This window comes from Giraffa tippelskirchi, chromosome 6, assembly GCF_054371585.1.
Source record: "Giraffa tippelskirchi isolate mGirTip1 chromosome 6, T2T-mGirTip1v1.2.pri, whole genome shotgun sequence".
Lineage (NCBI taxonomy): Eukaryota > Metazoa > Chordata > Mammalia > Artiodactyla > Giraffidae > Giraffa > Giraffa tippelskirchi.
In genome coordinates, this window is record NC_137280.1 from 135,267,296 (window position 1) to 135,290,819 (window position 23,524).

The 23,524-nt window shown below is 42.7% G+C and overlaps 1 protein-coding gene across 1 annotated transcript in view; it reads right to left on the reverse strand.

Annotated features, from left to right (window-relative positions):
• Positions 1 to 23,524, reverse strand: part of SLC36A2 (solute carrier family 36 member 2) — a 75,873-nt gene that overhangs the window by 20,908 nt on the left and 31,441 nt on the right. The window contains exons 3-8 of the mRNA XM_081495908.1: positions 20,929 to 21,069; positions 8,763 to 9,650; positions 7,161 to 7,326; positions 2,909 to 2,999; positions 2,227 to 2,315; positions 1,587 to 1,682 (exon numbers count right to left, since the gene is read on the reverse strand). Coding sequence (XP_081352034.1) covers positions 1,587 to 1,682; positions 2,227 to 2,315; positions 2,909 to 2,999; positions 7,161 to 7,324 — 440 coding nt within the window. The 5' untranslated portion in view covers positions 7,325 to 7,326; positions 8,763 to 9,650; positions 20,929 to 21,069. The remainder of the gene's footprint in view (positions 1 to 1,586; positions 1,683 to 2,226; positions 2,316 to 2,908; positions 3,000 to 7,160; positions 7,327 to 8,762; positions 9,651 to 20,928; positions 21,070 to 23,524) is intronic.

A 23,524-nucleotide genomic window follows, 5' to 3' on the forward strand; every position in this document is an offset into this window, starting at 1 on the left:
GAGTATCACAGTTCAAAAGAGACTTTGATAATCTAGAGATGTGCAGAAAAGAGTAGAGAAGGTGGGGAGAGGTCTGAAAATAAAGACAAAAGAGTAGATCTAGTCCCAAGTACCAGGGAACAGAGGCTTCCCAGGTGGCTCAGCAGTAAAGAATCCACCTGCAATGCAGGAGACATGGGTTTAATCCCAGGCAAGATCCCCTGGAGGAGGGCATGGCAACCCACTCCAGTATTCTTGCCTGGGAAATCCCACGGACAGAGGAGCCTGGTGGGCTACAGTCCATGGAGTTGCAAAGAATTGGACACGACTTAGTGACTAAACAACAAAAACCAGGGGACAGAAGGTACTGATTTTCTACCATCTCTGAAAGTGGAAAAAGTGGGAGTTGCAGGAGGGAGACTTGAGCTCACCAAGGAATCAATGTCTTGGTTTTTTTGTTTATTTTCTTCCCATTATATACTTTTTCCCTAAGAGACCTTTTCTGTCCCATGGCTTCATAGCTAATGACTTCAATTCAGTGTCTCCTGCATGAAGATAGGTTCAAACCTATACACATAACTACCCACTTGATGCAACTGCTCATATATCAAAGCAGAAGTCATCAGAAATCTACCCTGGCACTTTCCTTTCCCCACAACCCCGGGATGCAAATAATGACCAAATTTGCTTTTCTCCATTCCCACTGCCACCAGCCTGGACCCAGCCTTCACTGTTACCTGCCACCAGCATGTTGTCAACAGCCCCTTCATGGGCCTAAGGATATTTTTGCTTCCTTACAATTTATTCTCCTTACAGAAACCAGATAGATCTTCAGATAATGCAAATATGATTAAAACAGGAAAGCCTCTGATTAAAACCCTCCAAATGTTTCTTGGTTGCTTTTAAGAAAAGAACAAGAACTCAAAGAGAGTCTAAAACGTAGAGCTTGAACAGGGCCCTGGATTTTCAGCATCATCTCCCTATCTGCCATCAAGCCACCTGGTCTTTCTTTACCCTGAAACTATCTTATTCTCCCTCTTGCTTTGGGACCTTCATATTTTGGTCCTCTTCCTGGAAGGCCCCTCAGACTCCTGCCCACTTTTCCCTAGGTAATTCCTTATTCCTAAGAATGCCTTTTATCAGACCTAATCTCAACTGTTTCATCCTAGGAAGTCTACCTGAACCCATGTACCTCTTCTTACCTGCTTGGGAGCAACTAGTACTTCCTTCCTTCATGGTACTTGTCCCAGTGACTATTAAGTAACTTGTGTCTTAAACTGTTTAAGGTCTGTGTTTCCCATTGGACTATGGATTCTGCAAGGGTAAAGCTTTGTTTGCCTGGTTCTCCACAGTATTTCTGGGGCCTGGTAGGCAGCTGGAACTAAATAAATGTGGTTTAATAAAAAGATGAATGAAATTAAAGTTGGACAGCAAAGGAATGAGCACTCTGTACATATAAGGAATAAGGCTGGATCAGGGAGATTGCCACTGAACTCCTTTCATGTGAAGTCCACTGTTCTGTATCACATGAGCCAACTTTGCAGGGAAGAGGGCAGCCCTGACAGCCACATGTTCTTCATACTTTGGGCAAAGCAAGAATAAGATACCTTCCCCAGTGTGCGTGGTTCTGGAGCCAGGCGCTGGGGTTGGCTTCTAGTCCATGCATCACTGTATCCCCATAGTCCATAAAGGGCTTATTGAACCTGCAGAAGAAAGTGCATACAGTTACCAGGAGGCAGTTTAACCTAAGATCACATACTGAAAAGTCAGGAGACACATAGCAAGGCAGAACCCAGCTGGAATGGAAAGAACACTGGGGTAGGCACCCAAGTTCTAGTTCAGACTTTTGACACCTGGTGGTATTTCCCTGATGGCTTATTTTCCTTACCTGTCAGTTAGGGCGGTGACTACATAACAAGGGTAATAACACACATATTGCATGGGTACAGGTGTTCTCATATCCATGATTCTATTGGATCCTCATGACAATTATCTGAGGCACGGTTAGGCATGGATTGTTTACGTCCAATTTACAGATGAGCCAAGTGGATAAGCACAATGGTCTGATTGAGATCAGCTAATGAGTCACATGGCAGAGCCTCCTTAGGCCCCTGCCCCAAATGCTCTTCTCTTTTTCTGGGCCTTGTTGAAGGAAATTAAGAAGTGAAATCTTATTATATGGGATGTTTCTGGGATGTCCCTGAGAACCAAGTACTGAGGGAGTTGACAAGATGCTGTTTTCCTCACCTGTGGCAGAAGCGCCGGGCACACCTGATCAGGATGTGCATACAGTGGCAGGAGATGAGGCCCATGGCCAGCAAACTGAGTGGGCCCATCTGGAGGACGGGCCAAGGGGCAGGGGAAGAGAGGAGAAAATGAGTATTTGAATAACATGGAGAGGAGAGATTTGGTAGCACAGATATTATTCAGGAATCAGAGAACTTTCTAGCAAACTGGTTTGCAAGCCCTTTTTAGCAGTAACATTTATTCTTTCTTTTTCCTTTCTTGAAGTATAGTTGGCTTACAGTATTATGTATTCTTTCAAATAGTACTCCAATAGAGTACTCAAGTAGTACTCAAATAAAGTGCAAAAAGCAATTACAATGAGGTGCTGTGGTGGGAGTAAGGGACTCAGAATTCTGATCCTTGTGGGTTCTGAGTGTCCCTGAGAGCTAGTGCTCTATAGAGCACAGTTGGAAAACAAGCTATGGTCCAACCCTAGCATTGCACAAGGGAGGAAACTGAAACCTGGGCTGCGGACAACTGACTTGCTAAGGCCACTCAAAGTCTGTGGCACACCCAGGTTAGATGTCTAGACTCCAAGTTGCTTTTCAGAAAGATTGCTCACTGTAGGCCACTGTAAACCCTGTCCTCCTACTCCCAGCTCCCATCCAGTTGTACTGGACCCACCTTCAGCAGCCCCTCTTACCAGGATGCCTGCATTCTTCATAGCCAGCGGGAGTCCCAGGACCCCTGTGCCTATGTTACCTTTCACCAGGTGAACCAAGGTCTGGAACGCTCTGAAGGAGAGGAAAAAGACATGAGCATGTGGGTGCGCAGAGGTGAGGAGATCCAACAGGCATCCCATCCCAGCATGCCATGCCTGAGTTGAGCTGGTCTAAAAGTAGACTCCTGTCTGTATCTCAGTCCCCATGGCCTTTTCTGGCACTCTGGATCTCATGTAGGGTGACCAAGCATCCCAGTTTGCCCTGAACTATCCTGGTTTTAGGGGCTTCTCTGGTGGCTCAGACAGTAAAGTGTCTGCCTAAAATGTGGGAGACCCGGGTTCAATCCCTGGGTTGGGAAGATCTCCTGGAGAAGGAAATGGAAACTCATTCCAGTATTCTTGCCTAGAAAATCCCATGGACGGAGGAACCTGGTAGGTTACAGTCCATGGGGTTGCAAAGAGTCGGACATGACTGAGTGACTTCACTTTCTTTCTTTCTGGTGGCTCAGTGGTAAAGAATCTGCCTGCAGTGCAGGAGACATGGGTTTGATCCCTGGGTTGGGAAGATCCCCTGGAGGAAGGCATGGCAACCCACTCCAACATTGCTGCCTGGAGAATCCCATGGACAGAGGAGCCTGGTGGGCTACAGTCCATGGAGTCCCAGAATCAGACATGACTGAAGTGACTTAGCATGCACGCATTGGTTTTAACAGCTCACACTTAATATATGCCATTAGAACACTTACTATAATATATAACAGACATTATGCTAAGGATTTCATGCATTATCTCATTTAATCTTCTTGTGATGATGAGGAAGTAGGTTATTACTTTTATTTTGCAAATGAAGAAACTGAGGAATAGAGATTTTTTTTTAATAGACTTATCTAAGGATGTCTGTGTGCTAAGTCTTTTCAGTTGTGTCCAACTCTTTGTGACCCCATGGACTATCTAAGGATATTCTGGGTATATATACCCAGAAACTGTCTCAGAGTCTCTCTTCTTAACCCCACTTCTACTGGGCTGTCTCCAGGAAAGGAGTTCAGATAGATGAGTTAAAGAGACAGCCCCATTTCATAATCGAGGGAGCTAACGCTCAGAGAGGGCCCATGGTCATGGTACCGTTAGCAGATACAGAACTGAACTCAGAGGAAAGGGGAAAGGGGGGGCAGCAAAGAGACATCATGTGACTTCTGGCAAAGAAATCAAGTGACTTGGGCCCCCAGGTGGGTATCTGCTGCGACAGGGTAACTTACTCCAGAGGGATTTTTTTTTTCCCCTCAAGCCAGGACATCAAACTGGGGAATGGCAATTCTCCTCCCACCTCCAACAAAAACAAAACCCAAATTTCATAACTTTCTTTAAGACAGCTGTGAAGGTGGTCCAGAAGACAAGGTCTAAACAATCAGGGAGAAACATATACTCTCTTTGATGGTGAATTAACAACCTACCTTCACACCTCTTTGTACCTAGACCAGGTTAAACTGAGTATCAGGTTTACAAGTTAAGAAACTTTGGCACTTTCCCATGAGAGCCTTCCAGTGAGGAGACTTACTGCGCAAAACAGCAGAGGTACTCTGGAAAAAGCCTGGTCTCTGGGGTTGGACAAATCTGAGATTAAAACCGAAGGCTGGACTTTCGCAGTAGTCCAGTGGTTAAGACTCCATGCTTCCACTGGAAGGGGCTTGGGTTCAATCCCTGGTTGGGGAACCAAGATCCCAACCAGATCTTGGTGTACATAGCTTAGCCAAAAACAAACAAACAAACAAAAACAAAAACCCCAAGGCTACTATTTAACTAGCTGTGTTATTGTGGGCAACATGTCTGCTTTGCTAAGCCACTGTAAATATTAGGAGGAATGGTATTTTTGAAAGACCTATCCCAAACACCTGTATCTTTATATTAATCCCTGAATCCTCTAGCTTTCTGAGGAACTGCCCATTGACTTGTTAAGGGTTAAAGAGAAAAACTGCAGGGGGAAAGAGGGTAGGAGAGTCTTTGCATGCTTTTCTCTCACTCTGTGGGTGTCAACATCGCTGACAGAGCACTGCACCCCACGGTTCTCCAATGATGGGTTTGTTTGGCAACCACGGTCAATGGGTCACTTGGAAATTTCTATCTAAAGGACTTAGGAAATCAGAATTTAACTTTAGACCACTCAGGCAACTTAATAATGTGGTGAACTGTGCAAAGCACTGGGCTGGGAGGCAGGAGACCTGAGTGCTAGTCCTAACTCCTTCGGTGACTCTGGAACATCATTATAGTTGTGGCAGTCAGCTTGCAGGCACTGCACTTGAGGGCTTCCTCCGCGATGTCCTTTGCAGCCAACCTGGGAGGAGCTGACTGTTATTTCACAGGGGAGAGTCTAGAGTACTGAGAAGTTCTATCACTTGCTCCAGCTGGTAAGTAGCTAAAGTGGGAATTCAAACCCAGGTGAATGTACTCCACAGGTACCATACTTACTTGACCTGCTTATTACCTCCCTCCAAACTAGGACCAAGTTCTGACTTGCTTTATATTTTTGATTCTTACATAGCTAAAACTACCATTAAACTATGTTTTAGCTCAGGAGATAACAGCTAACTGGTTCCCTCAGGGTCTCTGATTGAGAAATACCCCACCTCAGGGACTTCCAACCAGTCCATCCTAAAGGAGATCAGTCCTGTGTGTTCATTGGAAGGACTGATGTTGAAGCTGAAACTCCAATACTTTGGCCACCTGATGCAAAGAGCTGACTCATTTGAAAAGACCTTGATGCTGGGAAAGATTGAAGGCAGGAGGAGAAGGGGACAACAGAGGATGAGATGGTTGGATGGCATCACTGACTCAATGTACTGGGTTTGGGTAGACTCTGGCAGTTGGTGACGGATAGGGAGGCCTGACATGCTGCGGTTCATGGAGTCTCAAGGAGTCGGACACGACTGAGCGACTGAACTGAACTGAACAGGGACTCCCCTGGTGGTCCATTGGTTTAAGACTCTTTGCTTCCAATTAGAGGCTTGCAGGTTCAATTCCTGGTTGAGGAACTAAGGTTTCATATGTCCCGTTGTGTCGAAAAAAAATTTTTTTTAATAATAAAAACTCTGAAATACCCCACCTCAGCAGTGGATGGTCCCAAGGCCTGAAGGGCTCACTTTCAGGATTGTGAATTCTTAGCAATTCCCAGGACTAGTTCCGGGGCAAGTGAACCATGCCATAATGTCAGTCATTGTGTCCATCCCTGAATCGTCCTGCAGGGTGGCATGGGAGCAGCTTTGCGTTCTCCTTTATCATAACTTCTCCCTCTTTGCTGTACACTGTCCCCCTACCCCTACAACATTCAACCTTTCAGATTTAATTTCCACAGCCACCCTCCTCAAATTCACATTGCCACCAACGTATCCCTGTTTTGCATATGGGGATAAACTGAGGCTTAGAAAAAGAAGTAGCAGACCTTCTTGGATGCATATGTCCTTTCTACTATACCAACAGGGTCAACATTTTCTTCATAAAGCTGCCGGATCTTTACCACCATGCCCATCAGCCACTAGCCACGCTGCTTGAAGGGTGGAGAGGAAGGGAGCTGGAGCCTGTAGGCTTCCCTGCTTTGAATACATCCCTTCTTGTCATGGTTTGAAAGCCTCGCCAGAGATCCCCCCCCCCCCCCCCCGCCACAGACCCAGGAAGGTGGAATAAACTAGACTCTTCTACATACTGTGTTTCTGATGTTGTCACTGCAGCTCTCAATTGAAATAGAGGCGGGGTAACTGCAGGGAGGAGGCAATGCTTGGTTGTCTGTGGTTTTAGCTCAAGCGTCACCTTCTACACCAAGAAGCTGGGGATTCTGCCTGTCTCCCAGACATTATCAGGGCCAGCCAGAAGCAAAACTGACTCTAGGGCTACACTTCGGTAAAAATAAAATAAACTGACTTTAGGGCTGTACTTCAATTAAAAACAAACAAACAGACTCTAGGGCCAGCACTGGATTCCAGCCCCATCCTAACCAATGAGCCAGGGCGTGGCCTGGGGTAAGGTGCCTTAGTTTCCCCATGTGCACGTATTGGGGGCTTTCTGACAGTCTCCCCTCCTGCCCCTTTAAGTTCTCAAGCTGATTCAGCCTCCAGCTGTATTTCTTGCAGCCTTGGTCTCCCCATGTGCACAATGGGCTGGGGGTCAACACTCCTCTTGGGGTTCTTGCCACTGCAAGCTTCCAGACTGGAAGGCAGAAATGGAGATGGCAGTAAAGAGCACTCACGTTATGCCCTTGGTCGTCTCCAAGCCGGGTGACTCGGAAGGGCTTCCATCCAAGAAACTGGAGTCCTTGTTCGGCAGCTTCTTGGCACTTTCAGGAGGGGACCTGAGGTCCAGATTGAGTTCAACAGCTCCCTGGAGACCCCTGGCACTCTTTGCCATGGACATGGCTGTTGAGAAAGAGAGGGCTCCCGGTGATGGAGGGGGTCTGCTCTGAGCAGGAAGGTGTCCAGTCAGGTGCAAAACCCCAGCTCTGCGGCTTGTGCCTTTTTGCAGGCTCTGGCCAAGCGGGAAAGAGGCCCCGCCCACTTCCCCCGGAGGGTGTGCCTCCTGCCTGAAGAAGCCCCAGGAAGAGGAACAATCCCCAGACTGAGAAGGAAAGGACGGGAGGGGAGGGGTCTGGGAAGGGAGTCATCCCTGCTTACCTAACAACAGTAGTGGCAACAGCAACTACGATACTGATCATTTTGATGACTAATATTTATTAAGCTTTTCACTAAGGGACAGATGATCTAAGCGCTTTCTCTATATTTTCTCACTTAGTCCTATAAATTAAATAGTGAGAAATCAGGCTCTGAACTAAAAGGACCTGCCTAAGGTCACATAGCTAAATAAGGGACAGAGTAGTGATGAGAGCTCAACGCATCCATCCAGTTTTTTAGCCAATAACCTATGTCTACCTCCAAGAGAACACCTACCCTCCTCCACCTCCACAGGGGCAGGGGCCCCACTTCTCATTGGCTGCGTATCTGCTGTAAGGCATCCTTCTAGGCGCTCCCCTTTATTAAGTTGGAAAAAAAAAAGGAGCCCCACTTACTCACCTCTAACTGCTTCTTAGCTTTTTTGAGGCTTCAGGGAGAGAGGAGGATCCTTTCAGAAAGGGTCAGAGAGGCAGAGATTCCTCAACCCCTAACCCAGCCCCATTTCACTGGATAGGACGCTGGCCTCAGCAGAGGGTGTGAGTTGCTTAAGGTCACATGTGACCATTAAAACAGAACTGTGTAGCTAAAGAAGGGTTTGGAGGTTTCTCTAGTGTTCCATTCTCTGTCATTATCTCTGCTTCAGTGACAGGAGAATGGGCCAAAATTTCCTCCTCCCTCAAAATTACAGCACTTTACTCCAGCCATACCATTCCCTACATCATTATCTCATGTGCCATGAGCTTTATTTAGGTGGTCTTACAGCCAACTGGTAGCATCTGAAACAGATTTGTCTGGGTCCCTCCCTTACATGGGACCCTTTCCAAAGTCCTACATGCAATTTTGAATTGTAATTTTGTGTTCTTTGTCTTAAAGAGGCTCTCTCCACTGGTAACTGCTACCTCAACCCCCCTCCCAGTGGTATAAACTTCAGATTCCACAAAGCCTATCTACTTCTCCGGGTAGCACTGTTATCTTGTTTTTACAGATGTGGAAACCGAGGCACGGGGAAGTAAAGAATAGCTTGCCCGTGGCCACGGCAAATCCTTAGCAGACCCCAAACTCTACCCTAGTCAGATCTTTCTACCTCTGAAGTCTGAGGCTTTGACCACTACACTGAACCTTTTGGATTGAATCCTGGCCCCACCCCTTCAAGTTTCTTACCCTGAATCAACAGAAACACTCACCATGGTTTGAGAAACATCCTCTGTTCACTCATCTGGCACCATTACATGGCAGTGTTCCTGGCCTGCGTGCAGGCAGGATGCACCCTCTGGTCTGCTCATTGTTGTTGTTCAGTCACCCCAGTCATGTCTGACTCTTCATGACCCCATGGACTGCAGCATGCCAGGCCTTCCTGTCCCTCATCATCTCCTGGAGTTTGCCCATGTTCATGTCCATTGCATTGGTGATGCCATCCAGCCATCTCATCCTTCTGTCTTCAATCTTCCCCATCATCAGGGTCTTTTCCAGTGAGTTGGCTGTTTGCATCAGGGTACCAAAGTATTGGAGCATCAGCATCAGTCCTTCCAATGAATATTCAGGGTTGATTTCCTTTAGGATTGACTGGTTTGATCTCCCTGCTGTCCAAGGGACTCTCAAGTCTTCTCCAGCACCACGGTTCGAAAGCATCAATTCTAAGGCACTCTGCCTTGTTTATTGATCCAGCTCTCACAACCGTAAGGAAAGACCATAGCCTTGACTATATGGACCTTTGTTGGCAAAGGAATGTCTTTGCTTTTTAACACATTGTCTAGGCTTGTCATAGATTTCCTGCCAAGAAGCAATTATCCCTAATTTCATGGCTGCAGTCACCATCCATAGTGATTTTACAGCCCAAGACAGCATTGAGATTCCATAATGCGACTCTAATCTCAGATCTCATCCACCCATAGACCTTTGTTCTTGCTCAGGCCACAGGATCAGTAAGACTGTCAAGAACTTGAGATGTTCAGATATAAGACTAGTTCCAGGGATTTCCCTGGTGGTCCAGTGGTGAGGACTCCATGCTTTCACTGCGCTGGCCCCCATGTTCAATTTCTGGTCATCGGCAAAGTAAGATCCCACAAGTTGTGCTGAGGCAAAAAAAAAAAAAGACTAGTTCTTGCTTTCCTTTCCAGGTTGTGAGAAGAACCCTGAGTTAATCTTCAAACTACTGAGAACAGGGCTGACTGAATAATCAGAATTTGGCTAGGCCCCTTCCCAGATATCATCGCCTAAAAGAAAACTTGCAGGGCACTGCCTGCAGACTTTCAACTTGTTGTACTAGCCATCAGCAGGCAAGAGGGACTCTTCTAGGATGAGAGCCTCCAAAATATACCTTTCTAACACTGGCCCAGGCATGTGTAGCTTTGGCCTCCACTACAGCTCTACCATAAAGTTGTTGCCATCCTGGGAAAGGTACTGCTCCTCTTTTCCCCTTGGAGAAATAGGTACTAGATTAGAGAGGACCTCCAAGGGACTGAGGACCCCAGGGTCTGGGCTTTTCATTTCCATTGGATGCTGAGATGCAAGCCCAGCTTCCCTTGGGTTGGGACCCACACAATTTAAGTGAGGACAGTCTAAACTGCTTGATGTCACCATAGAGGGTGGAACAAATGAGATTTAAATAGTGAAAATCTTTTATGACCCTTTAGAGTAAACAGATGATGCTGTGAAAGTGCTGCACTCAATATGTCCGCAAATTTGGAAAACTCAGCAGTGGCCACAGGACTGGAAAAGGTCAGTTTTCATTCCAATCCCAAAGAATGCTCAAACTACCACACAATTGCACTCATCTCACACGCTAGTAAAGTAATGCTCAAAATTCTCCAAGCCAGGCTTCAGCAATACGTGAACTGTGAACTTCCAGATGTTCAAGCTGGTTTTAGAAAAGGCAGAGGAACCAGAGATCAAATTGCCAACATCCGCTGGATCATCGAAAAAGCAAGAGAGTTCCAGAAAAACATCTATTTCTGCTTTATTGACTATGCCAAAGCCTTTGACTGTGTGGATCACAATAAACTGTGGAAAATTCTGAAAGAGATGGGAATACCAGACCACCCGACCTGCCTCTTGAGAAACCTGTATGCAGGTAAGGAAGCAACAGTTAGAACTCGACATGGAACAACAGACTGGTTCCAAATAGGTAAAGGAGTACGTCAAGGCTGTATATTGTCACCCTGCTTATTTAACTTATATGCAGAGTACATCATGAAAAATGCTGGGCTGGATGAAGCACAAGCTGGAATCAAGATTGCTGGGAGGAATATCAATAACCTCAGATATGCAGATAACCCCACCCTTATGGCAGAAAGTGAAGAAGAACTAAAGAGTCTCTTGATGAAAGTGAAAGAGGAGAGTGAAAAAGTTGGCTCAAAGCTCAGCATTCAGAAAACTAAGATCATGGCATCCGGTCCCATTACTTCATGGCAAATAGATGGGGAAACAGTGGAAACAGTGACAGACTTTATTTTTCTGGGCTCCAAAATCACTGCAGATGGTGACTGCAGCCATGAAGTTAAAAGACACTTACTCCTTGGAAGGAAGGTTATGACCAACCTAGACAGCATGTTAAAAAGCAGAGACATTACTTTGCCAACAAAGGTCCGTCTAGCCAAGGCTATGGTTTTCCCAGTGGTCATGTACGGATGTGAGAGTTGGAGTATAAAGTAAGCTGAGCGCCGAAGAATTGATGCTTTTGAACTGTGGTGTTGGAGAAGACTGTTGAGAGTCCCTTGGACTGCAAGGAGATCCAACCAGTCCATCTTAAAGGAGATCAATCCTGGGTGTTCATTGGAAGGACTGATGTTGAAGCTGAAACTCCAATACTTTGGCTACCTGATGCAAAGAGGTGACTCGTTGGAAAAGACCCTGATGCTGGGAAAGATTGAGGGCAGGAGGAGAAGGAGACGACAGAGGTTGAGATGGTTGGATGGCATCACCGACTCAATGGACATGGGTTTGGGTGGACTCTGGCAGTTGGTGAGGGACAGGGAGGCCTGGCGTGCTGTAGCTCATGGGGTCGCAGAGAGTCGGACACGACTGAGTGACTGAACTGACGTAAGAGTAAACAGAGAACCTTTTTTCAGTTTTTATGGGCAGCTTGGAAACTTGGAGTGTTATCAGAATCATCTGGGGAGATAATAAAGCACACAGAGACCCAGACTTATTGAAATAGGGAGAATTTGGGCCTTTGTATTTTTACCAAGTTCCCCAGGTGGTTCTGATACTGGCCAGAGTTTGAGTTCCATTCAGGTGATGCAGTGGTAAAGAATCTTCCTGCCAATGCAGGAGATGCAAGAGACGTGGGTTCAATTCCTGGATCGGAAAGATCGCCTGTAGTAGGAAATGGTAACTCACTCCAGGATTCATGGAAAAATCCCATGGACAGAAGAGCCTGTCGGGCTATAGTTCATTGGGTTACAAAAGAGTCAGACATGACTTAGTGACTAAACAACTGTGCATAGTAGAAACTCCAAAATTAAACAAACAAACAAAAAATATTTTTCCCCTTACATAGTTTATGTGTTTCAAGACTTTGGGGTTTCTTATGTCAAACAAATTTCCACATTAATTTTCAGGCCTGCCATTCCAGTTCTACCAGGATTAGGCCATTAGCCAGTGCAGTCGCCCACTGACAGTGCACCTTGAAGGAAATTCAGGAAGCATTCTGTGCTTTGACTTGGGTCTAGATACTTAAGATGCATATCTAAAGAATAATTTCAATGAACTCAGGTTCTTATATCTTCCCATCCAGAGAAAAATAGTAAATTTTTTAACTTGGAATGTGTATTTTTTGTGATTAGCAGTAGTCTTTTGATGTTTGAGTATGTTTTTTTCCAGCAGAAAAACTCATACATCTTGGCTCCTCCTCCCTTATCTCTTTGGAGTAGTTCCTCAGATGTATCTGAGAGGCTGTCTCCTGGGCTATAGTCCTCAGTAAGGTCCCAGAATAAAAATTAACTCACAACTTTGACGTTGCACATTTTTCTTTCAGTCAGTTGCGGTGACCATGAAAGGATTCAGAGAAGGCTTTTCTCCTTGGACTGAACTCTATGAGGGTCCAGAGTCTTGGTACCAGCAGAGGCCCCTCATGCCTGTCTGCCTCTTTGGTGTGTCCAGACAATTTGGGTAAAACTCTCCTGGATCTTGGATCTCGCATTATTGGCTGGTGATCCTGTTTTATTTGGTGGTGGATAAATTCCTTGCTGTGGGGAGTAGGTTTTGCTTGATCTTAGTTTTGGAAGAGAACCTGGGTTGCCTCAGTTGAAAAATGCTGAGTAGGTTTAGACTGAATGATTAGGTAGGAGATTGGCCTGTTGTTTTCCCTTGAATTGGCTACTTTAATTGAGTTTGTCAGAATAAAAGTCAAATGTTACACAAGAGTTTTCAGCTCTGAAGAAGAAAAAGGACATCTCCTTCTGGCCAGCAATGACTTTCTCAGGCAGGAGTGGTGGAGGCAAGTCCTCATACCATGTAGCAGTCCTATAGGGAAACCCAGTTATTTGGTTTTAAAAAAAGAACTTGTTCCTTTGGGGAACCACATTGAATGATCTGAGCACCTACCGTGGTTTCAGACTGCCAGAGGGAAAAATCAAGACAGGTAAAGGAGCTGCAGGAGCTCTACAGTGACACCTAGAGGAGTTAAGCTCACAGACAGCACACTGGCCCACCACATAATTAGTACATAATTAGTAGCAGGTTTATCCTGACAAACCAACAAATAGGAAACAAAGCTTTCAAAAAAAAAAAAAAAAAAGAGCAACAGATTGCCAGTTTCCAACTATCCATCCAACTAACACCCCAGCCTGGTTCACTATGTTACCTATGGAAATTTCCTTTCAAATGCTTAATACAGACAATTGTTATTCAGTCACTCAGTTGTATCCAACTCTGTGATCCCATGGACTGCAGCACACCAGGCTTCCTTGTCCTTCACTGTCTCCTGGGGTTTGCTCAAACTCATGTCCATTGAGTCAATGATGCCATTCAACCGTCTTATTCTCTGTAGGCCTCTTCTCCTCCTACCCTCAATCTTTCCCAGCATCAGGGTCTTTTCCAATGAGTCAGTTCTTTGCACCAGGTGGCCAAAGTATTGGAACTTCAGCTTCAGCATCAGTCCTTCCAATGAATATTCAGGACTGATTTCCTTTAGGATTGACTGGTTTGACCTCCTTGCTGTCCAAGGGATTCTCAAGAGTCTTCTCCAACACCACAGTTCAAAAGCATTAATTCTTCGTCCAACTCTCTCCTTGTTAAAGAAACTGAAATATATCTGTATATGCTAATATGGAGGCATGTTCAGGAAATATTATTGTTAAATATGAAATGCTCAACACATTAAATATATCATTTTTCTAAAAATAGGAAAGAAACCACATATACACAGAACCACAGACTAACATGCAAACATAGAAAATACATATACAAACATACACACTGCTATGTTTGTATCCCTTTGAAATTCATATATTAAAATCCTAATGCCCAATGTGATGATTCTAGCATATATGGCCTTTAGGAGATGATTAGGTTATGAAGGCAGAGGCTTCATGAATGAGATTAATACTTCTGGAAAAGTAGCCCAAGACAAAATGAGAAATCGCAATCCACAAGAAGGTCCTCACCTGACCAAGCTACTACTCTGATCTTGGTCTTCCAGCCTCTAGAACTATGAGAAATACAATTCTGTTATTATAAGCCACCTCATCTGTGGCATTTCACGTAGCAGAGTGAATGGACAAAGACATACACATGTTATATCCATGTTTGTATATTCTCAAAAAAGGTCTGAAAGAATTTATAATAGTTCCTCCTATACTGTAGAAGTATAAGTAGAGACCTATGGGTGGAAACAGGAGTTGGAATTTTAATTTTAAATGTTTTGATTTTCAAAGACATACATGCTATTTTTGCAGCAAAAATCAAATACTTTGAAAGAATATGTTAAGAATGAAAGTGAAAGTGTTAGTGGCTCAGTCCTGTCCAACTCTTTGTGACTCCATGGACTGTAGCCCACCAGGCTCTTCTGTCTATGGAATTCTCCAGGCAAGAATAGTGGGTAGCCATTCCCTTCTCCAGGAGATCTTCCCGACCTAGGGGTTGAACTTGGGTCTCCGGCATTGCAGGCAGATTTTCTACCATATGAGCCAGGGTGTTATAGGCCAATATCTTTGATGAATATAGATGTAAAATGTTTCAATAAGATATTAGCAAACTCAATCCAATAACACATAAAAAAGATCATGTACCTGACCAAGTTGGAGTCATCCCAGGGTCACAAGGATGGTTCAGTATACACAAATCAATTGTTGTGATGTACCACATTAAAAAAAAAAAAGATGACAAAAACCACATGATAATCTCAATAGATGCAGAAAAAGCATTTGCTAAAATTCAACATCCATTCACGATAAAAACTCTTACCAAAGTGGGTATAGAGGGAACATATCTCAATATAATAAAAGCTATTTATGACAAACCCACAACAAATATAATACTCAATAGTGAAAAACTGAAAACCTTCCTACTAAAATCTGGGGCCACACAAAGATGCCCACTCTCACCATTTCTATTCAACATAGTATCTGAAGTCATAGCCATAGCAATCAGGCAAGAAAAAGAAATAAAATGTATCAAATAGGAAGAGAAGAGGTAAAATTGTTATTATATACAGATGACATGATACCACATATAGAAAACTCTAAAAATTTCACAGGAAAGTTACTAGAACTGATAAATGAATTCAGCAAAGTAGTAGGATACAAAATTAACATACAGAAATCTGTTGTACTTCTTTAAACTAACAATAAAATATCAAAAAGGAATATAAAAAAGAAAACAAACCCCTTTAAAACTGCATAAAAAAATACTTAGGAATAAACCTGACCAAGGAGATGAAAGGCTTATATGCTAATAACCATAAAACATTAATAAAGGGAATCAAAGATGATTCAAGGAAATGGATGGAAAGATATCCCATGTTCTTGGAATGGAAGAATTAATATTGTTAAAATGGACATACTATTTAAAGCAATCTAAAGATTTAATGTGATCCCTATCAAATTGCCCATGACATTTTTTACGGAACTAGAAGAAATAATTCTAAAATTTACATGGAACCATAAAAGACCCAAAATTGCCAAAGCAATCCTGAGGAAAAAGAACAAAGCAGGAGGCATAATCCCCCCAGACTTTAGATAATACCGAAAGCTACAGTAATAAAAAAAACATGATACTGGTACAAAAAACAGATCTATGGATCAATGGGACAGAACAGAGAGTCCAGAAATAAACCCACACATCTTGAGTCATTTAATTTTTGACAGAAGAGGCAAGAATATATAATGGAGAAAAGACAGTCTCTTTAGCAAGTGATGTTGGGAAAGCTGGACAGCCACATGTAAATTAATGAAGTTAGAACACACCCTCATACCATACACAAAAACAAACTCAAAATGGCTTAAAGACTTAAATATAAGACATTATACCACAGAACTCTAGAACATAGGCAAAATATTCTCTGACATAAATTATACCAATGTTTTCTTAAGCTGCTCTCCCAAGGCAATAGAGATTAAATGCAAAAATAAACAAATGGGACCTAATCAAACTTACAAGCTTTTGCACAGCAAAGAAAAACATAAACAAACAAAAAGATAACCTACGGACTGGGAGAAAATATTTGCAAATGATGTGACTGACAAAGGCTTAATTTACAAATTTCCAAACAGCTCAAACAACTCACTAACAAAAAGACCAAGCGACCCAATCAAAAAATGGGCAGAATATCTAAATAGACATTTCTCCAAAGAAGACATACAGATGGCCAAGAGGCATATCTGGAACAAGATCTGACACTCAGTAAGTAAGTGTTGAATGAATAAGTCTGGAGGACTCCAGTTACTCATAAGCTTTGAGGAACTCTCTTCTGTCACGTCATCAATTCATCATCTTCTGGAATTGTAATACTAGATGGAGACTGAGCCATCATGCCTTGCAAACCGCTTCAGCAGGAAACGTGTAGGAAAGCACAGAGCCTAGCCCTCAGCAAACGTTTGTTGTATAAATGAAGGAAGCAACAGAAGTTCTCTACATTTATGAAGACTTCTCCTAGCTTTTGTTTCCTCCTCTCAGATGTCAAATACTCACAAGTATGTAAATACAAATCAGGCACAGACAGACAAGGAAGTCTAGATAGGCAATAAACATATGAAGAGATGATCAATTGTATGAAAACAATGAAATGAATTTTCTTTTTCTTAAAAGTCAGATTGGTAAGCATAAAATGTAAAACACAAAAGAAGTTTAACAATAGCAGGTGCTGGCAAAGGTGTGAGGAAAGAAGTCCTTTCATACTCTGTTAGAAATATACATTTACAAAGCCACTTTGGAGGACAATGCAGCAGTAAATTTTTTTTCAATCACTCAGAAGTTCGAGTGTCAAAGATTGAGTTAATCATATTTTCAGGAAACTCTTATTCTGCCATCATGGGTCTGTGCAAGGCCCTACCTGGGTTTACTCACTCATCTTACCCCTTTATTTATACAAGTGGTTTGAACTGAGGGCAGTTTTGCACCTCCTAAGAATTTCTGGCAACGTCTACAGACATTTTTGCTTATCACAATTGCTACTAGCATCTAGTGGGTAGAGGTCAGGGAGACTGCTAACATTCATACAATGCACACAACAGTTTCCCACAACAAAGAATTACACAGCTGAAGATAACAATAATGTAGAAGTAGAGAAATGCTGATTTACACCACTCCTTTCCTCACCATAAACAACAATTCTGATTTATTTACTGTATACTGTTTCATACTTACTCTTCTAATGCGTGTATTGTTGCTTTGTTCCTGTGTATGCTAAATGTAAATGGTATTATGTGAAAATCTTATTCTGTTTCCTGCTTTTTAAAGTTAGCCTCTATTTTTATACTTCATTCACACTCCTAGGTTTACAGATACTGTTAAAACTAAGAACGGATGTGCCTGTTGGCCCAGCTACTCCACTCCTTATGATATACCTTGAAGAACCCTCCCTATGCTTCCTAAGAATGCATATGCAATAATATTCTTTGTAGCATTGTTTGTAACAGCAGAATATTGTAAACAAATGTTTTAGAAACCCAAGATTGGTTAAATAGAGTAAATATGACATTTGTACTTTCTTACTCAATATCAACTTTCTTGAGGCCAGTATCTGATTTAGATTTCTTCTAAGTGGTGAGCTGTCCTGTGTACTGTAAGATGTTTAGCAGCATTTCTAGCCTCTACCCTCTAGGTGCCGGTAGTATCATAAAACCTAGTTGTGATCATCAAACAATGTCTCCAGTCATTGTCAAATGTTCCCCTGGGAAACGGAGTAAGGAATGCCTCCAGGTGAGAACCACTGCTGTAAGTGAAGAGGAAGGTAAATAAATAAATTTGAGGGACAATGACAATCATTCCTTATATTGATACAGAACTTGGGAGATTTTCTATAATCTGGTGTTCTAAAAATGATATCCAATGTATACAAATTAAAAATATACATTAGCAAATAGGAAATGAAAATATTTACAATTCTACTAAGATCAACTGTTATTTCCTCTTCTAGACACACAAAATACACATAGACACTCTCACACACACATTCTTTTTTTTTTTTTACCAATAATACTGCATAAAACATATTTTCCTACTACCTGCCATTCTTAATTAATATGTCATTAGCAGTTCTGGATGTTACATTACAGCATTTTAAAGTCTAAAGGGAAACAGAACAGAAACTGACCCCATTTTAGAGTGAGATCATTGAGGTTTAGAAAACTTAAAAAACCTCCAGTTTATAATAATAATAATCTGTTTTATTATCAGCTCCAACTATCAACAAAGATTTAGGAAAAAAACGTTCAAGAAGCTAGGGCATAGTCTTATTTTTTTAACCCTTACTTTTATGCAAAAAAATTAAGACTCTATATCCAGTAACATCCCATAACACTTTAGAGAAGACAAGTGCGTACTGATCTTCTTGGGTTTTCCTTTTCTGATCAGTGGTGTATTACTCCTGGTTTATGTGGAGGTTGAGAACAAGAGAAGGGAAATCCTGCTTTTATTGTGACTGAGACACAATGAACAGGGACTCCCTCTAGTGGTGCTTCAACATCACCATCCTACTTGAAGCAAGATAGCTTCTTACCTTTGGCCTTACCTTCTACTTTGTGAGTCAGTAAATTCATGTTCCTGAAGGTGTTCAAGCTCTTAAGTTCAACTCTAAAATGTTATGAATGTTTTTAACTCAAGGCTCCTAGATGACAAGCTTCTAGAATTCTGAGATTCTATGACTTTAGTGGAGAATCTTGAGGTTGTTATCCTGATGTCCTCTACAAAAGACTGATATCACAGACAAATATCTATACATGTGGGTAAGCATGTGTGTGTATGTATCTCACATTTTCTATATCCTTTTATCTGTTGACGGACACTTAGGTTGCTTCCGTCCTTTAGCAATTATAAATAATGCTGCAATGAACACTGGAATGCATATATTTTTTTCTTATTCATGTTTTTGGTTTTTCTGGATATATACCCAGGAGTGGAATTCTTGGAACTAGGCTGGATGAAGCACAAGCTGGACTCAAGATTTCCAGGAGAAATATCAATAACCTCAGATATGCAGATGACACCACTCTTATGGCAGAAAGCGAAGAAGAACTAAAGAGCCTCTTAATGAAAGTGAAAGAGGAGAGTGAAAAAGTTGGCTTAAAACTCAACATTCAGAAAACTAAAATCATGGCATCTGGTTCCATCACTTCACAGCAAATAGATGGGGAAACAATGGAAACAGTGACAGACTTTATTTTGGGGGGCTCCAAAATCACAGCAGATGGTGACTGCAGCCATGAAATAAAAAGATGCTTACTCCTTGGAAGAAAAGTTAGGACCAACCTAGACAGCATATTAAAAAGCAGAGACATTACTTTGCCAACAAGGTCCATCTAGTCAAAGCTATGGTTTTTCCAGTAGTCATGTACAGATGTGAGAGTTGGACTATAAAGAAAGCTGAGCACTGAAGAATTGATGTTTTTGAACTGTGGTGTTGGAGAAGACTCTTGAGAGTCCCTTGGACTGCAAGAAGATCCAACTAGTCTATCCTAAAGGAAATCAGTCCTGGTGTTCATTGGAAGGACTGGTTGTGAAGCTGAAACTCCAATATTTTGGGCACCTGATGGGAAGAACTGACTCATTTGAAAAGACCCTGATGCTGGGAAAGATTGAAGGCAGGAGGAGAAGGGGACGACAGAGGTTGAGATGGTTGGATGGCATCACTGATTCAATGGACATGAGCTTGAGTAAACTCCCAGAGTTGGTGATGGACAGGGAGGCCTGGCGTGCTGCAGTCCATGGGATCACAAAGAGTCGGACACGAATGAGCGACTGAACTGAACTGAACAGTCCTGTTTATGGTTCAAGTCTCAGCGGCTTCGGTGATGCCTCTCTCTTTCCTGGTAAGAATTAATTCTCCTTCTTTTGAGTTCCTTTTTGAGGACTTATCTAAGGACCAAATGAAGAGAATAGTGTTTATTTAATGCTGTTCTTTCTTCTCTTTCTTATAAATGATGAGTATGAATTACTGAGAAAATTAAGTCCGAGTGAACAGATTATATTTTTCTAAACATTGGTAGCTCAGCTGGTAAAGAATCTGCTGCCTGCAATGTGCATGACCTGGGTTCGATCCCTGGGTTGGGAAGATCCCCTGGAGAAGGGAACAACTACCCACTCCAGTATTCTGGCCTGGAGAATTCCACGGACTATGTATAGTCCTCGCGGTTGCAAAGGGTCAGTCACTACTGAATGACTTTCACAAACATTATTTATATATTAGATTAAGAATGTGAATTTCTGTTCTTTAGGGCCATACTTAGAGTAGCCAAAAATCAACTAGGGGGGCTTCCCAGGTAGCTCAGATGGTAAAGAATCTGCCTGCAATGCAGGAGACGCCAGTTCGATTCCTGGGTTGGGAAGATCCCCTGAAGAAGGGAAAGTCTACCCATTCCAATATTCTGGCCTGGAGAATTCCATGGGGTCGTATTGAGTTGGACAAGACTGAGCGACTTTCACTTTCACACAAGAAAAAAGATGTGTCTTGGTTTAGATTTTCTTTTTTTTAAGAAAGAGGGATGACATGTATGGGGTTGCATTTTCAGGGGTCCACTTCTTTCCATGGTGCAGCTTGCTGGCATCTCTTCTCTATGCAGAAGAAATTCTCAGTCATGCCATTACTAATCTCCTCTGTTGAGGGGAATCCAGCCACACCCTGTACACCATCATTCTGTCTCTGGGGACTGAACTAACTCACTAGCAGTTGGGGAAGTTGAGGATGATGCTCACCTGGGTGGTGGCCCCAAACTTGTGGTAGGTTGAGGCCCAGAGCCTTCTGTATGCTCTAGTGATCACCAACATCCCTCCATATAGGATGAGTGGATGAGTGGTCTTGGCATGGTCCCATATTTTGCTTTCCAAAGGCAAAACCTGTGAATGGAAGGGCCATAATTACTCAGTGGTCCCCATTTATGTAGGGATCCCATTTACCCACTGTTTATCATTCTATATTCATTCATTTCAGCCAACAAAAAGCTCAATACAGAAAAACAAACAAACAAAACAGTACAGGTTCCCTGGTTTCCTAGTGGTTAGGATTCCGGGCTTTCACTGCTGTGGTCCACGTTCAATCCCTGGTCAAGGAACTGAGATTCTGAAAGCCTCGAGGTACAGCCAAAAAAAAAGAAAAAAGAGAAAAAAAAAGCCAAACTCCAATACATGACACCACTAGGTTCAAGAAACTATTGAACTATAACAGTAGCAATGACTAAAAAGGCCTTAAGGGTCTCCTACTCCAGCCAGGATGCAGATTGCACTGGTACCAGGAAGAAGAAAACTTTTTCCTTATTTGTGGTATGAGTTTGTTGTCTAGAAAACTCTCTACGTGTTAATCCTTTATTCCAGCTGACTAACCTTCCATGTTCAGTGAAGGCTCTACTTCTGAGCAGTTCTGTGGTCCATGGATTATGATTATGATGATAGCGGTTAGAGAAAATCACTGTTAAAGTGTATTAATGTAAGTTGGTGTCTTTGTAGGAGATGTGCTTCTAGGCTCAGACCACCTGGGGGAGCACCATCCCTAATTTTAGGTCTGGAAAGTGACCTAGCAGCACCGATTTGCAGTGCAAGGTATAATTTTGGATTCCTTTTCCGTGGGGAGAGAGGGAGAGGCTCTTACATGCCAGAATATGCAGTGGATCTTGTCCAAAGGACGAAAAGAGAATGCAGATTGCACTGGCACCAGGACTGAAGAAGCCTTTTTCCTTATTTGTGGTATGAGTTAGTTGTCTAGAAAACTCTCTACATGTTCCTTTACTCCAGTTTCAGCTCTCTGAGACCTATACTTCTGAGTCTCAGAGTCGGAATGTGGGAGCATCAGCTCTGAATAATGGTTCAGACAGGCTTGCTCGTGTGTGTGTGTGTGTGTGTGTGTGTGTGTGTGTGTGTGTGTGTGTGTGTGTGTGTGTGTGTGTGGAGAGAGAGAGAGGGAGCAGTGGGGGAGCTGGTGGTGAGGAGATCCAGAGACAGTCCTGTCAAAGGAGAACTAAAAAGGAAATTGAAGATAAAAGAAGGAGACCAGAAGCAGAAGTTGAGAAGGAAACTTTGGTCTGAGAGCTGAGAGACAGGAGCTTAAGCCTTGGCTTTAGAATTTAACAGCCCTTTGCTCTCTGACAAGCTACATGGCTTCTAGCCTTTGTTTTCATTATCTGTGAGTGGCTGTGAGCACATACATTTAGTGCTGATTTTTTTCCAATAATTTTTCTCTTGCTGGACTAGATCTAGCACTCAAATGTGTCAATTAAGACCATACCAAAGTAAATAGATTTTTAATATGATGTTTAATAGGTTGTTTAAATAGGCTGACTTGTTGGCAGGAATTGTCACAGAAGTCTTTATTTCTCCCATTTTATAGCTGGATAAAATGAGGCCTACTGAAAAGAGAAGATTTAATGTTCCACATTTTCTGTCAGATATTTTCCCCTGGCATGTTAGAGGATGAGGGAGCTGGATGGCCAGAGATGGTTAGCCTTCTCATCTGATGCCTTCACGTTGCATATGGGGAGCATGAGGCTCAGAGAGACTATCAGTGATCATATTAATAAGGTTTCTCATCTAATACTGATAATATGAGCAGCTAACATTTCTTAGGTATGTATGACGGGCCAGGCAATGTACAAAGTGCTGTAAATGAACTGTTTAGTTCTCACCACAATCCTACCAAGTAGGGCTAATTATCTTTATTTTAAGGATAAGAAAATTGAGACTCAGGGCCTCTCTTGCTTTAGTTTCTCCATCCATAAAAAAAGGAAACTGAACTGAAACAGCATGTCTGGAACTTAAGTAATTTATCACATATGTGTTCTACTTATATTATTTTCCCCATCAAGTCAATAACTTAAAATTAAATTTTAAAAAGAAGTATTATAACACGATTCTAAGCCACCATGGTTGAACATATTAACACAAATACATTATTATGAAAGTAAATAGGGGCTTCCCTGATGGTCCGGTGGTTAAGAATCTCCCTTGCAATTAAGAGGACACTGGTTTGATCCCTGATGCAGAAAGATCCCACATGCCATGGGGCAACTAAGCCCGTGGGCCACAATTACCAAGACTAAGGGCCAAAGCTACTGAAGCCCGCACACCTAGAGCCCATGCTCTGCAACAAGAGAAGCTACTGCAATAAGAAGCCTGCGCACCGTGACTAGAGAGTAGCCCTTGCTCGCCATGACTAGAGAAAGCCCATGTGAAGCAACAAAGACCCAGTGCAGCCGTAAATATATATATATATATATATATATATAAGAAAGCAAACAAACATTACCCATCTCCCCACTAAGTTCATCACACACATGTGTCAGAGACACACTGAAAAACCACT